The following is a 14,333-nucleotide window of genomic DNA, read 5'->3' as shown; positions in this document are numbered from 1 at the left end:
TCTAGGTGAAGACCGTGATGTAAGAGCGCTGTGTACCGTACCGTATACCCTATACCGTGACCCGAGGAGTCTAGGAGATGCGACGAGTTAATGCGCCATGGCGAGCGACGCGCCACCCGTGCCCAATGGGCGGGGGCTGCGCCGGCGTCCTTCCGCGATGCGCCGCGAGAGCGTGGTGCCGAGGAAGCAAATCAGGGTCATGACGAGCACCCAGAGGTACCGCAGCAGCACGAACTCGTACCCGATTGAGAACGCGAGGATCGAGCTGGCGAACGCGGGGCTAAACGAGCGGGAGAAGCACTGTGCGCGGGACCGGGGTGTCAGCTACTGGTGACGGAGCGCTCGGTGGGTGACAGTTAGGTGGGGCTTACCATGGCGAACTGCGCGATGCCGTTGGTCACGCCGAGAGAGGCTGCGTTCGGGGCGGCGTCTTTGACGAGGATCATGCTCACGCTGGGAGACGGATCAATTATGGCAGCGCGCAAAGGAGTGCGAGGGTATACATACGAGAATGCGAGGGCGGCGCACCGCGAGATGCACAGGATAACGCCAATGCCGAGCCAGACGAGTGCTTTCGTCGTGGGGCCGAGCTCGCCCGTGGCAAGGTCGAGTGCGCCCCAGCGCGCGATGATGTTGAGCCCCGGGAGGAGCACAAAGCAGAAGGGCCAGAGGCCCATGCAGAAGTTGTACGTGCGCGCGTGGTCGAAGCGCCGCAGGAGGACGGGCATGCACAGTAGCTGGAGCGCGATGGAGATACAGCCCGAGATGGAGAGCGCGTAGCCGATCTGGGTGGCCTGTGTACGGAGTTAGGGTACGGACGGTGGAGAGGGAGGGGATGGTGCTTACGTTGAACGCGAGGCCTCCTTGCTGGAGGGATGTGTAGCAGAATAATACTAATAGAGCACGGCGTTAGAGGCGAACCTCATGTGAGAGCACCCACACGTACCAAATGTGACGTCGAACCCGGTAGCACTGTTGAAGATAAAACGGTGAGCACCGAGGCGTCCTCTCAAACAAGACTCGAGGGCTTACATGAATGACAGTGCAGCCCCACTGAGGCAAAGAGCACGGACGACGGGAATGGACAGCAGATGGGATACAGATGCCGGTTCTGAAGGTTTCTCAAACGAGCCGTCACGACGTTCCGACATTTGGATGTCTTCTTTGCGGTCTCGTTGCAAGTTAGGATGTGTCTGCACAGTACATAAGCACTCGCCCGACGGAGAAGCATACTGTTGCGTACCTCGCCCAGGTAAAAGTACCCGTATATGCACCCCGCGAACGCAATCAGGGCCGCCACAAAGCACGGCAGGAAATATGGAAATTTGTGGTGGAAGGGTGTGTCGAACCACCACGGGAACTTCGTGGCTGGGTTGGACAGCAACCCGCCCATTAGCGGACTAAAGGAGGTCTTAGCCGGTATACCTCCCCGAAATATTTAGGAGACTTGCCCGATAATTCCTCCGAGGGGCCAGCAAAGCCCATACAGAGGGAAGGCGATGGCTTGGTTGGTGGAGTCGGTAATTTCTCCCAGTACGGAGTGAATAACAGCAACGTTGCCGGAGAATAAGCCGCCTAGCGGAGCCGGTCAGTCTCGGTGCCGCCGATGTATACATTCGGAGTACATACTAAGGCAGCGTGCCATAATGAGGCCACTTAGCGTGGTAGAGATCCCGAACAACATCGTAGATAGCCCGATGCCGAAGATCCCAAAGAGCACGATGGGCCGACGACCAATCACATCTTGGGTACACTGTGAATATTTTGACAAGGAAGTCGACAACGAAACACACCTGATAGCCGTGCCCACTGGTATATTGATATGACCTGGGCGACGGCAAAGCTACTTTCCTACGAAAATGAACCGACAAAACAGCGTCAATCCTAAACACCTTCCGAATTAGGTGTCAATATACACGAGACGCGACGTACCACTATGCCGCTGTAGAAGCCGATCTTGGAGTGGTCGTCGGTGACATGGATATGCTCCATCATCTCGTTCACATAGGGGAATATCTGGGTGAACGTGATGGGGTCGACGAGCCTTACGGCGCACAGCGTCGCGAGCTTTCCAGTGGGGATCGGCGTGACCTTATCGGGCCTGGCCGATTTTTGGTTCTCGAGGGCGCTGTCGTCGCCGAGAGGGTCATAGTCGTCGAGAAAACGCTGGTGCTCCTCGGACGGGGACGCGGTGCTCGGCGAGGCATGGCAGTCGAGGACCATGGCGCCTCGTCACTGTGGGGAAGCAGGACAAGAGGGGAGGGAACATGGCTCCCAGGGGAAGGCGTTATAAAAGAAACTGGAGACTTCTATGACTCTGATCCAAAGCCCTGGCTTGACAAATCGTTTACGTCTGCCGTCTAATGCGCCCCGTGCCGAAACACCACTGACCTCAGATAGCTCTGATTCTGGCCGGGTTCCAAACTAATCCGGCCCACATCCCGCCACCGACGTCCAGGGCGGGCAGTAGCCTCACCACGGCGGGCGCAAGGCACCTCGGCTCCCCCGTTTCGCGCCGACGATCCCTGGGAGGATTCGCCGAGGAGGAGCACGGTGGGGTGACAGACCAGATTAGCACGGGGACGTCCAGACTCCAGGCCGTGGGTGCGCCTTTTCTGCGAACCACGGCACGCCTGGTCCGTCTCTCCCCGCACTCTGCAAACACGGCCAAACAGGAGGGTGGCACCGGCACTGGAGGATCGCATCAGAGGGGATCAGGCCCGCGCGCATCTTGGCTACCGACCCCCACCTCCTCAAAACGTAAAAACATATCTCCGTTCTGCACATACCCACCTCACGATGAGCTTCACCTCAAACGATAACCTCGTCCTCGTCGCGCCACGCCCAGTGCGTCTGGCCTCCGGCGCCGCTCCTTTCCCTTTCCACTCTCCGGTCGCCCACCGTCCCCGCTCGCGCGCCGCCATCCTGTCCGCCGCGACGGACGCTTTCGATCGCCTCATGCTCGCCGAAGACTCTGGAGATCAGCACGAGCACAGAGCGCCAGAGCTTTCCGAGAAAGACAGGCTATCTCCTCGCACATCTCCTCGGTATGTATCCCGATCTGCTCTTCGCTGACTCTCAATATCCGATAAGATCGCATAGACCCACTCGGAGTTCATGTGTGCAGTGTCAATGTCTCTTCATCCAGTCTCTCGCGCCAGTGTTGCTGACTATGTGTTACGTAGGTCCATGCCGTCCGAAGCCCTAGAAGAGTTTCTCTCTATCCTGCAGCACCCTTCTGCTCTGCGATTCCAACCTACCTCCCCGGTCATGAGGCCTACCACCGCCTCTCACTTCTTCACGTACCGTCGCCAGACGCCTTGCAGCTTGAGCCCTTCCTTGCCTTCCGATGGGCTTGGGTTGACCATTGCCGGTCATGCTGATGACAAAGCCAGCGAGGCTGGACCCTACACTTTCAGGGTCCTGGGCGGCGCTCTAGGTATGCGTATCCCACGGCGGCACAATAAGGCTCAATGCTTATGTTCATCCTCAGGGTCCCCCATTTCTCGGATGCAGACACGTAACCCGTTCCCGCGGCACCAGGCCTACGAGAACGGCGTAGTTGGGCTCCTCCGCCCTCCGTCAGTGCTGTCTCCGTCGCCGAGCTCGATGCTCCCGCCTGCAGCCATTCCCTTGCCGTCGCCGACGCCGGACGAGATGGAATCAGAGATCGTCTCTTAGATGTGCAGTGGCATCTTCGACGTCTCCTTCCGCGACATAAATAGCGCCGCTAGTCCTGATTACTATCGTTGCTCGTCTTACCCCCCTCGCAGCTTCGGTAGATGATATCCCATCCCTCTCGCATCTCACCCCTATTATATTATCTATTGACCTATTTTACGACATAGCACATGCGAGGTCACGATATCCTGTACCGACCTCGCTTCATGTATCCTCGACTTGGACCCTCGACTTTGTTTTGTGTATAGCGGCTCTTCCATAGCTGTTCATAGCAGTACCTGATTTGTAAAGGAACTTAGGAATATGTACCCCACCTGTAATGAAAACTCCTGCCTGAGCAGCTATAATCTGCAGTTGGCCGTACGTGGGCCTTCGGAAATGAATGCGATATCGGAACACATGTCGGTCAAGTTCCAACGAGATCTCGAGGTAGGTACGAGCGCGACCTCGACGGTGGCTATGCACGCGCGTCCCTTGCCCGGAACGTCGATGCGTCACCGCCGCACGCACAAGTCGCAGCCAAGTTGGTTCGCAAAAGCCGCAATCCTCGACCGGTCGGTCACACATAATTTCGTACAGCACTTTACTTGCATCCTGATAGCCCCTTGTCACCCTAGCTCTGAGCTGGGCACCCGCCCGAGCCCCGCAGTGGGCTACGCCATCCTAGCGTGCTCGGTCCTCTTCCTGCTCGTCGGCTCGTACGCGGTGTTCTTCAGCGCGTTCTTCCCAGAAACGGGTGTATGGGTACGTTTCTCCTACGCCCTGTAGTCCAGAGCGTGTGTCTGAGGAGCGTTTGTGGTCGCACACAGCCGCTGGACGTTCTTGCGAGGGATACCCATTACAAGTACCTGGCGATCATGCTCATCCCCGCAGGGACGGGCTTCGTGATCGCGAATTGGGTGGGATGGCAATATTATAGGAATTCATGACTTTCGAGGCGCAATTTTACGGTTGGCCGCATTCAGACTCGTATTGAGTCCACGCCGGGCATTCGACGTCACCACTAGATACATAGCCTTGTGCAAACCATTGGACATAGGATGATGAACATATACGACATATGACATAAGGATGTGCACTACGTATGGGGTACTCAATACAACACGGCCGACAGCAAGCAATCCGAGCAGGCGCAGACAAAGCCAAAAGAAAACAAACCAAAGTGCAATAAGTTACGCAAAACCGCGGAAAGGTCCTCTTCTCCCACCCACCCACCCCGTGCGCCGCCCGCTCACTGCTTCCTTTCGGCAGTCGAAGGGAGATCGCCCCGGCCTCAACGCGGCGGGGGCGAATACGCGCGCTCCGTCCGCGCAGGCGTGCGCGCCTTCCGCCTTACCTCCTTCAACTCGTCCCACAAACTGCTCCTCGGCGCACCACCCTCCCCAACCACGCTCGGGGGCGCGCTCTTCGGCGGGCGCACGTCCCTTCGCCATGCCGCGATGCCCCCAAACGCCGATGAACTCGATGGCGGGGGCGCTGGGGCAGGCTCGGGGTCCTCGCGGCCGGGGCTGGGCACGCGCGAGGCTGCGGTGCGGCGCGACGAGAGCTTCGGCCGCTCGGGCGAGCGTGCGGCGCGCTCCGGGGAGCCCGAGCGCGGGCGCGGGGGCCGTTCGAGAAGGCTCGCGAGGCCCCGGCGGCTCGCGGTGGGCTTCGCGAACAGAGGAGCAGGCGCAGGCGCGGGCGCTGCGGGGTGTCGTACGTCCGCTTCGTCCTCGGACGGGGAGGGGGGACGTGTGCGGCGAGGAGTGACTCGCGGTCGCAAGGGTGCAGCTAGCGCCGCCGGACGGAGCGGCTGGTGGTGGGGTGCGCGGGGAACGACCGCGGGGGTGAGGTTGAGGTAACGGGCGCGTCTGTTGGGGCATGCGTGAGCGTCGAGGGACGGGGCGTCTGCCGGCTGAATGACTTACGCTATAGCCTTTAGCTCAACCTTCGTCTTGTACGCCTTGTGCCAGTGCGCGAGCACGCGCGCTGGAAAGAGGGTTAGCGGTGAGTCAGCTGCCGGCGGTCTGCACGCGAAGACGTACTGAGCGTGATGCGGCGGTCCCTATCGCGGGCAGCCTTCGCCTGTAGAGCTCTCGGCATCGCGTCTCTCCACTTCTTCCAGTACTTGGCTTTAAGATTCGACGCGTGAAAGCGGACCGCAGGCAGCGACTGTGCCTAGGTGTCAGGCGCGCGTTCACACACCATTCAGCGAAGAGTACGTACTCGGGACTTGGAGTGCCATATGGCGAATGCGCGGAACAGGAGGTCGCGCTGGCGCTGCTTGTCGAACGCGACCGCCTGCGGGAGAATCAGCACGAGAAGCGGCGATCATGTGGGGACGTAACTTACCATGGGCTGCAGACGGATGTCCTGGAAGCGCTCCCGCCACTTGTCCCAGGCCCCGGCGACCACGGTGAGCTTGAACTCGTCTTCTCGTGCCTGCAGGTCCTGGCGCCTGTGGCGCACTTTTCGCGCAGCTGTGAGCCACCGATAGAACATCTTGCGCATGGATTCTATGGACTGCGTTAGAGTAAACCTTCATGTTAAATTCGGTTTGCATACCTTCCCGCTTGATGTCCTGGTAGCTCTCCATGAGACTCAGCTCGTCCACATGCCGTTTGCAAACAGCCTTCCACTTCGTGAAAGCCCGTCTGCAAAAATATCTAATTAGCTCCCAGGACAGCACGAACAGTTTGTATACTCACGAAACGAGCTGCTTCTCGTATTTCTGGATTGTGTCGAGCTCCTTAAACTTCACGTCGGCCACACGGTTGGTCCAGTGTATCAACGTCTCGTTCATGACGCGCTATAATCAATGATGAATACATGCGCAGATGTGTGAGATCATGCCTACTGACCAGGGCGATACGCTGCCGTATGATTTGTTCGGCGAGATTGACTTCCCGCTGGTGTTTGGCCCGCTCAAGCCATGCTGTAAGTGATGAGATCAGCAACCCGTCCAATACTCAAGCAGGTGCACTGACTGTAGAAGGACCGTTTCACGACCCGCCGCTGGAACTCTTCAAGTTTGCGCTCACGCTGCTTCTCCGCGACCTTGGCCGTCCATATATGGAGGTATCGGCGCAAAAGCAGGTGCTTCTGAGCGGCCTTAGCCTGTTTGGCCCTACGCAGCTTCGCGCGTAGCCGAAGGCGCCAGATGAGGAGCATCTTGTACTGCACCTGCGCTCGATGATAGTGGACTGCAAATGTGAGGGCATTCTGGTGAGAGGTGTATGCGGCCCGCCACTTCTTGAGCGCTGCAGAGCCGAGAATCGATGCGGAACGAGCTGCAAAGAGCTGTGCCAGTTCTGAACGAACCAATATGAGTGTTATGTTTATGGAGCTAGAACATGGAGCATACCTTCTCGCTCCCTCTGTTCCTCCATTCGGTGCTTCAAGATGGTCCACGCTTGTCGGAGCAGGCGAACGTTACGGACACGCGTAAGGAGATGTCCGCGCTCATGAGCTTTCCATACGCGCATGACCGCTCGAACAAGCACTTCATCTTGTCTGGCGACGTGTTTGACTGCGCGATTTTCCATAGTCTACGCTGCTGTGAGATTGGGCATGTAACGCGATAAAATTAGAAGACGCACCCGTATTCGCTGTTGAGCTGCCTTCCACCGCTGGAGGGCATTCTTGACAATCGATGCGTCCCGGAACTCGTCCGCAACCCGGTACTCCTGGCTAGAGAACACAAATGAGACAAATCCCGCGCCGCGGAGATGATTACCTACCAGTGTTTCGTCCAAACGTCCATGGCCCCCGCCATGATGCGAAGGTCTACCCTTTCTCGCAACGACCTCTCAGCTATGCGCTGCTCGGCAGTTCGTCGCCAAATGTCCCAACATCGCTCCATCGCACGCTCCTCTTTCGCATAGACAAAATGTTCCGCCGCCGTGTCAAGCTGATCCAGCCTCCCGACGCGACTCTTCCAGCGACTGAAGAAACGCTTGACCAGCTTCTGCGAGAACTGGTGCTCCGCCTGATGCGAAAGGTACGACTGCCGCCATTTCGCCCAGGCGTCCTTCTTGAGCCGCAGCTCGTCGCGTTCCCGCACCATCTTCATGCGGGCACGCATGTCTTCTCGCCAATGCACTTGCTTCTTCTCCTTTGACTTCTGCTTCCACGCATTCAGCGCACGCTTCAGACAGCGGCGGTCAGATAGGGCAGCGACGCGCGAATACAATTCGCGTCGTTCCGCCGTGCGCTTGCGCCAGTGTTGCAGCGCACGGCGGGCGATGAGATGGTCGCGAGCCTCTGCGATTTGCTCGCCGGTAGTCTACAAAGATATGTGAGTATCAGCTCCAGTCGACTGCTAACGACTTACGATGATCCATTGGGCACCCTGTTTCCAGACGTCCCAACATCGTTCAACGAGCCGGTTCTTCCGGTACTCGTCCGCCGTCTCCTCATCCTGTGCCATCCTGATATTCTTCCAAGCTTCGTCAGCATCGATAGTGCTTCCTCTGCGACTCCGCGGCAATGGTACGGCGGTCGGCTGGGTCACAGGAGGTGGGGGAATAGGATGCCTGACTTCTCTGGCTTTTTGCAGTAGAGACAACACCTTCTCCTTAGAAGACAAGCCACCGTCGCGGACAGCCGCGCCGTATGACGGCGGGACGCTCGGAGAAGCGTGCGTTGTAGTCTCTGTCGCTGCTACGGTCTCAGCATCCCACCGAGTAATCGGTCGTGACACCACTGCTTGGCGAGCGATATTCTGATGCAAAGCCGTCCTTGAACCTGGGGCCTGTGAGGGAGTCCCGGTGTCTAGGCCTAAGGAGTTGTTGGACGCTATTGTAGCTGGAGACATGAAGGCGCGCCTGGGTCGTGGGGTGTCGTTATGCGGGTAGGTATCTGCTCGGTTTCTTGAGGGAGGGGGCGGAAGACTCTCGTCTTCGGTGTGTGTCGTATCATCATGGAAAGTCATAGGCGTATAGGTGTCGTCGGCGGGAGTATAGGGAGCCTGCGCGATTGACCTGGGTTTCGCGGCGGCTTTCACTGGGGTAGGGGTAGTCCGCGGGACATGGGTTCGCCGTCCAGCCTTCGAGCTCCCCTGAGCTGCTTGCGACGTGTAACCCTGCTGCTCCTTCACCATGTTCCATTTGTCTGCCCAGCTCATCCCCTTCAGCGTCCCGATCTTCAGGAGCTTTCCGTAGTAGACGACCTCGTTCTGAGGATCAAGCCCGCGCTCCTGCAGGACGTCGTTGTAAGCTTTGAACACCGTCAAGAAAGTCGAAGCCGTGGCGGGTGCGCGGCTGATGACCTCGTCTATGAAGTCGATCTCCTCCGGTCCGAGGCCCACAAGTTCAGGCACAGCGCTGCCCGAGGCGCGTGAATCATCGGTGATTTCAGAGAGCAGCACAGAGGCAGGAGGAGCGGGTCGCGGGGGAGGAGAGGCGCGTGAAGGGCGAAAGAGGGACATGTACGGCGGGCAGTTGTGCGTGGCTAGAGCGCGAGCATCGTGGAGGGACGAGACAAGTCGCCCTTGTGGCAAACAACACTCTCGCGTCGCGCGCGTCGCACACGTGACCCCGTTAGACGCCCACTCGTGTGGCTATAGCAGGACGCGCCGCTCACTCTCGAGCGGAGAAGCTATCAAGTCTCTAGCCCGGTAATATCGACGAGGGGATGAGGGGGGAATGGGTTGTGATGCTGAGTATACATATGTTTGTACATTATAGTACAACGGTGCAGTATAAGTACATGAGTCCGTGTTTCCGGGGCGTCCAATCCTAAAAGTATACGCGCAGTGCCCCTTGGATGTTTGATTCCGCTGGGCAATACGGACACTTCACGCGGCTGCAGAAGTATTAGTGAATAAAGTCGTGTCAAGCAGATGGCCATCGTCAACGTACCCTCCCTGCTTGCTCAGCTTCTGCAAGCTTTCCTTGGTGATTACATGCCCGCACGCCATCATCATCGGTGGGTTTGCCTCCGTCGACTGCTCTTTGGACACCGGGCAGGCGAAGACGGAATGGTATCTGTTCTCCGGCGGCAAGGGTATCTCGATCTGCGAAAATAGATAGACTATTAGTAGGCATGTCGCTAGCATGGACCGTCCACGTACAGGCAGCTCGTCGGATTGACTCCATTCGCTCTTCCGTTCTCGCATGACCTTGCGCCCCTTCTCGATACGCGCCAGTGCACCTCCTCCCCCGATGTCGCTAATGACGCGCAACGGGGCCTGTCTGCCCATGCCAATAGCCGCGCAGTACTCCGTCGCAAACAGCGCCTCCAAGTCCAGCTGGATGGAGGGGCTCGCAAGGTCCGCATACGGAGACTTGAGGAAACGGTCGAGCGGGAGGTATGTCGCGCAATTCATCAGCCGTCCCACTTCGACCGCATGTTGCGCGAAGAACGGGGGGAAGTTCTTGCGAGCGTAGGCGATGGCGGATGCTACGTCCGGTTGTGGCGCGAGCAGTTGCCTGAGATACTCGAAGCGATGCAGATGGAACTTGAGGGGAGAGCCGCGCAGCTTCAGTTGCTCGCCTTCTCTGCTCCCGCCTGACCATCTATAAAGCTTGCATGAGCGATACAAACGCGATGGGAAGGACGATTGGAATTACTCCAGGGCGAGAGAGACGTCTCCACTCCGCAGGCTTTGCATGACCATGTTGAGCCGCATGAGCTCATATCGTGTTATGCCCGGCACTTCAACATTAGATTCCTATCGCGCAGTAGCAGCGTGAGCGAACCCTCGCGTGCAATACTAGGAGCACTCACGCTTAGGAACGTTTCAGCTATGCCGAACTGCCCGGTGCGCATAAAATGTACGGCCATAGTACGCTCTAGCGCAGCCTTGGCCTCCGGCGAAGTAAACAGGGGGTCGTATGACGGCAGAGGATTTGTGAATTTCTGCACAGTTCGTTAGACTCCAATTCCTCTCGAGCATGACTTAAGCCAACGTACCTTGTCCAAAGCCTTACCAAACTTCGCGAGCGCATTATAAACCTCCTTCTGTCTGTCATCAATTTCCTTCTTCTTCTCCTCCACCTTCTTCACCAGTGCCTCCAGGGTCGCCTGAGAGCCCGTTCCCGACAAGAACCGCTCCTTCGCATTGCGCAGTGATTCCAGGAGTGCGTCAAGCGACTGGTCGATAGACGGCGCCTTGCCCTTCGCCGAAGACGTCCCAGCAGTAAGTTTGTCGAGTTTCGCAAGCTCCTTCAGCGGGGCGTCCATTGTGGCCGGTCGGTCCAGGTGAAAGAGCCCGTAGCCCGCCGAGGAGCCAGAGTGCGGGAAGCGACAGTGCCCTGCCCCGCAAGGCGCCGCCGGCCCGCCCTGCCGCAAGCAGTCCGATCAATTGCCTCGCGATTTCAAGTTTGCGTCCGGCTCTCCTTCGACCACTCCGCTCCTCGCCTCGCCATGCCACACTTCTTCTCTGGAGACGAACTCGGGGCTATAAAGTCTATCTCGTACGCACCTGGCGAGACAAAAAATGAATGGAAGCCAACCACGACGGTACTCGTGCCCGGGAGCCCCTCCGGCCGGAGTAAAACTGTACAGAAGCTCGCAGTGCACTCGGCAGGCTCAGATACTCTGGTACTGGCTCTGGCTCCCTCACCTGTGTTGGCTGGATTATAATCTAATTGTTGGATTAAGGGCAGTTGTCCGCACTCCGCGCGGACGGATCCGCGTCGCTGTACGAAGTGACCGATGAGACCAAGCTCTCGGTCGTACATGAGTGGTCGGAACCGCGTTTGAAAGACGGCCAGCGGTTCGTAGGGCTCGCCAACACAGAAAAGTGAGCACGTGCACGACATAGTACATTCTTGATAGAATGCTAATGTGTTCAATAGCGGAGTCTACTCCTGCACCTCCAATGGCGCGCTGCGCCTCACAAAACCTGGAGAAAACGGTGCCGAACCCTCGTCTTCCCTAGCAGCACTCCCCATGCGATTGTGCGAATGGCGCCTCTCTTCCGACAGCACATCCTTTGCGTACGGCGGAGACGAGGTCGAGCTCTCCCTCTGGGACACTGAGAAGGCGTTCTCTCGACCTCAGGAAGCCGCACCCCAAAATGCTTCCACTGAGACCAAGAAGCGGAAACGGAGTGACCAGCTACTACCTGGGGAGCTATGGAGAGCGAAAAATGTACGAGTCGTCTGTGCTGTGAGCAGCGCGATGATGTCTAACCGCACTGTAGGTACCGAACGACCATCTCAGCCTACGCCAACCGGTGCACAATACGGCCCTTACATACCTACAACCCTCAACTTCTGCGTCTCAACAACATCTGCTCATTGGAACAGCAAATGGCGGCATCCGGAGATATGATACCCGCGCTGCCCGCAGACCGGTTTCCGATTGGAAAGGGATAGGCAAGACAGGCGGGGTCAGTGCCGTCGAAAAGGGCTCCAACGAACAGTGAGTCGCTCCGAATGCACACATCAACTTTACCTTGCTTATGATATCTGCAGTGAGGTGTTTGTTGCCGACAGGGGATGTCTGCTTGCCGCACTGGATTTGCGAAACGGGCGGACGATCTACAGCTATAAGGGTGCGTTAGCAGCCATATATTCCGTTAGCCGTTGCTGATGTTCGGTGACAGGCCTCGCTGGTGCGGTCTCCTCAATCGCACCCACGCACTCTCTGCTCGCGTCCGCTGCGCAAGACCGGTTCGTGCGGCTGCACAGCACGTTTAGCCCGCCCGCAGAGGCAGGCGCGCAGCAGGAACGCAAGGGCGACGTGCTCGACAAACTGTACATGAAAGTGACACCCACCGTTGTCGTCTGGGACGGCCATATAGACGCGTCTGTCGGCACGGCGGGCGAGGTCGTGGACGAGGACGACGTTTGGGACGCAATGCCCGTCGTAGACTCGGACTCCGAGGACGAGGAGAAGCCGGGCCGGCGGAAGGAGAAGAAAACGCGGACAGCATAGCGCAGTCCGAGGCATCGCGCTTGAATTACGTCGCAGTGGGTTATTATACAGGGGGTACAAGGGCTATAGCGTGCCCGGCGAATTACATATTGCCGATTTCGCTCTTCCAGACGTGTGCCTTCTCGAAGCCGTTCCGGCCGTACTGGTAGTCGATGAAGGTCTTCTGGATGTCCTCTTTCGAGGTCATCACGAAGGGGCCGTATTGGACCACGGTCTGGTCGAGCGGCTCGCCCGCGCACTGGGGACAACAGGGGTAAGCTGCGGCTGTAGGATGACGAGGACGATATACATACCAAGATAAACTCGGTGTTGTCCTCGGTCGCGGTGAACTCGATGCCCGTCTCGTCAGGGGCGGCGGAAAGCACAAGCGTGTGGAATGGTCCATGGACTGTTGAGTCCGAACCTACACGTACGGCGCCTTTCAGGGCTACACACAGCAAGTTAGCGAGCATTTGGGATTCTCCAAAATATGACGACTTACTGTAGAGGAAGGTCGTCCAGCCGGCCGCTATATCGAGCAACGGTGAGCTTCCAAAATCCCGGCGCCAACACCCAGAGTACTCACGGATATCCTGGAATATCGTCCCTGGCTTGCTGAATATAACGTGGAAATACCAGCAACCGCCGAGTGGCCGGACAGGCGACTCGACGCCGTGGCTCTTGCCACTGATGACCCTGATCTTCACGGGGCCATCCTTGCCCTGCGGGTATGCCTCAGGTATCCTTGATACAGCGTGCTCAGTATATGCAAACTAATCCCAAACTCATGTCGGACGTACTGCTTAGGCCCGAGCTCCTGGTACGAGGGCTCGACCATCTTGAACTCCTTTGGCAAGTCGACCCAAAGCTGCAGGCCACGGGGGTCTGGGATCCCAGGCCCGGATTGCGGCATTTCGGCGTGGATAACTAGAGTCTGCTCGATACCGTGCATGTAGAGATCTAGGACTTGGGTTACTTACTGCCTCGGCCCGCACACATCCACTGTACACCGCCGGCCTCGATCTTGCCTTTGTGGCCTGCGGAGTCTTCGTGCAAACTTGACCCCTCAAGCATGTATGTCACGGTCGCTTGACCGCGATGGGGGTGGTCTGGGAATCCCTGCATGCCATTTAACACGATGAATATGAATACGTCGAAGAAGATACTCACCGCTCCGGCTGGGGTATGGAAATGATCAAGCATGAGGAACGGTGTGAGGTTCCTCAGCTGTGGTGTACCGATGGACCGCCGTACTTTGGCACCTGCGCCCTACAAGATCGCCGGCCGTGGTCAGCACATTGCAACTCGCCAAGTACTAGGGTTATAGGATACAAACCTCATCCGTCTCCACGGACAGGACCTTCTTTGCGACCTTTCTTGACGTAGAAGCAGACATTGCACGTATGTTGCTAAAGGGAAGTTGGAGGTTGTGACTGATATGAAAGCGAAGTTGGTGTGTTGGATGTGTTGGGAAGAGAGAGCGGGCTGTGAGTTTTATAGTGCGCAGTGCGCGGAACATGCTCGAAAATCATGGCGTTGTGCTGACCCCTTTTAGCAAAGTACGCCATGTCCGCATGAGTCCAAGAGGAGTAATCATCCGTAATCTGCCTGCCCCGTTTGGACGGAACGGCGCACGCCGCCTCTGCCGGCCACCGCTTCAGCCACACCGTCACGCCGGATCGCTGTGACTGCGTGACCCGACGCGTCGCAGACAAATCCGTCTGACGAGCGCGTCAGGCAAAAGGTCGCCACCCTTCCAGCTGAAGCCGAGCTTAGTACTCGCAATTTTAACGCTACACATCCATGAC

General features: G+C 57.8%; 5 protein-coding genes across 5 annotated transcripts; 2 read left to right on the top strand and 3 right to left on the bottom strand.

Annotated features, from left to right (window-relative positions):
* Positions 1-87: 87 nt before the first annotated feature.
* TRAVEDRAFT_118700 (MFS general substrate transporter) lies at positions 88-2,223 on the bottom strand (the record flags this gene model as incomplete). Its single annotated transcript, XM_008038605.1, has 11 exons — positions 88-300; positions 372-453; positions 508-794; positions 847-893; positions 947-972; positions 1,033-1,193; positions 1,244-1,411; positions 1,448-1,575; positions 1,630-1,743; positions 1,794-1,851; positions 1,933-2,223. The coding sequence occupies 11 exons, from the start codon at positions 2,221-2,223 to the stop codon at positions 88-90; spliced, it is 1,575 nt and encodes a 524-aa protein (XP_008036796.1).
* Positions 2,224-2,763: 540 nt separating this feature from the next.
* TRAVEDRAFT_28050 (uncharacterized protein) lies at positions 2,764-4,008 on the top strand. Its single transcript, XM_008037919.1, has 3 exons — positions 2,764-3,047; positions 3,186-3,439; positions 3,494-4,008. Exons 1-3 carry the CDS (start codon positions 2,800-2,802, stop codon positions 3,679-3,681), a joined length of 690 nt encoding a protein of 229 aa, XP_008036110.1. The 5' UTR covers positions 2,764-2,799; the 3' UTR covers positions 3,682-4,008.
* Positions 4,009-4,080: 72 nt separating this feature from the next.
* TRAVEDRAFT_45738 (uncharacterized protein) lies at positions 4,081-4,610 on the top strand (the record flags this gene model as incomplete). Its single annotated transcript, XM_008038115.1, has 3 exons — positions 4,081-4,235; positions 4,299-4,425; positions 4,491-4,610. 3 exons carry the CDS (start codon positions 4,081-4,083, stop codon positions 4,608-4,610), a joined length of 402 nt encoding a protein of 133 aa, XP_008036306.1.
* Positions 4,611-4,954: 344 nt separating this feature from the next.
* Positions 4,955-10,845, bottom strand: TRAVEDRAFT_19165 (uncharacterized protein; the record flags this gene model as incomplete). The annotated part of the gene is made up of 18 exons (XM_008037808.1): positions 4,955-5,531; positions 5,589-5,649; positions 5,706-5,838; positions 5,887-5,961; positions 6,013-6,176; positions 6,226-6,314; positions 6,369-6,469; positions 6,522-6,595; positions 6,648-6,971; positions 7,025-7,208; positions 7,260-7,350; positions 7,401-7,945; positions 7,994-8,984; positions 9,522-9,676; positions 9,734-10,178; positions 10,233-10,333; positions 10,390-10,521; positions 10,576-10,845. 18 exons carry the CDS (start codon positions 10,843-10,845, stop codon positions 4,955-4,957), a joined length of 4,512 nt encoding a protein of 1,503 aa, XP_008035999.1.
* Positions 10,846-11,003: 158 nt separating this feature from the next.
* TRAVEDRAFT_145916 (uncharacterized protein) lies at positions 11,004-14,020 on the bottom strand. The gene is made up of 13 exons (XM_008038604.1): positions 13,862-14,020; positions 13,696-13,794; positions 13,506-13,644; positions 13,326-13,452; positions 13,112-13,269; positions 13,028-13,054; positions 12,840-12,973; positions 12,215-12,784; positions 12,084-12,163; positions 11,814-12,030; positions 11,463-11,761; positions 11,271-11,407; positions 11,004-11,205 (listed from the first exon to the last, which is right to left on the bottom strand). The coding sequence occupies exons 1-8, from the start codon at positions 13,919-13,921 to the stop codon at positions 12,629-12,631; spliced, it is 900 nt and encodes a 299-aa protein (XP_008036795.1). The 5' UTR covers positions 13,922-14,020; the 3' UTR covers positions 11,004-11,205; positions 11,271-11,407; positions 11,463-11,761; positions 11,814-12,030; positions 12,084-12,163; positions 12,215-12,628.
* Positions 14,021-14,333: the final 313 nt, after the last annotated feature.

The sequence above is a fragment of the Trametes versicolor genome (assembly GCF_000271585.1).
Source record: "Trametes versicolor FP-101664 SS1 unplaced genomic scaffold TRAVEscaffold_4, whole genome shotgun sequence".
NCBI classification, from domain to species: Eukaryota; Fungi; Basidiomycota; class Agaricomycetes; order Polyporales; family Polyporaceae; genus Trametes; species Trametes versicolor.
This window is presented reverse-complemented; position numbering and strand designations above follow the sequence as displayed.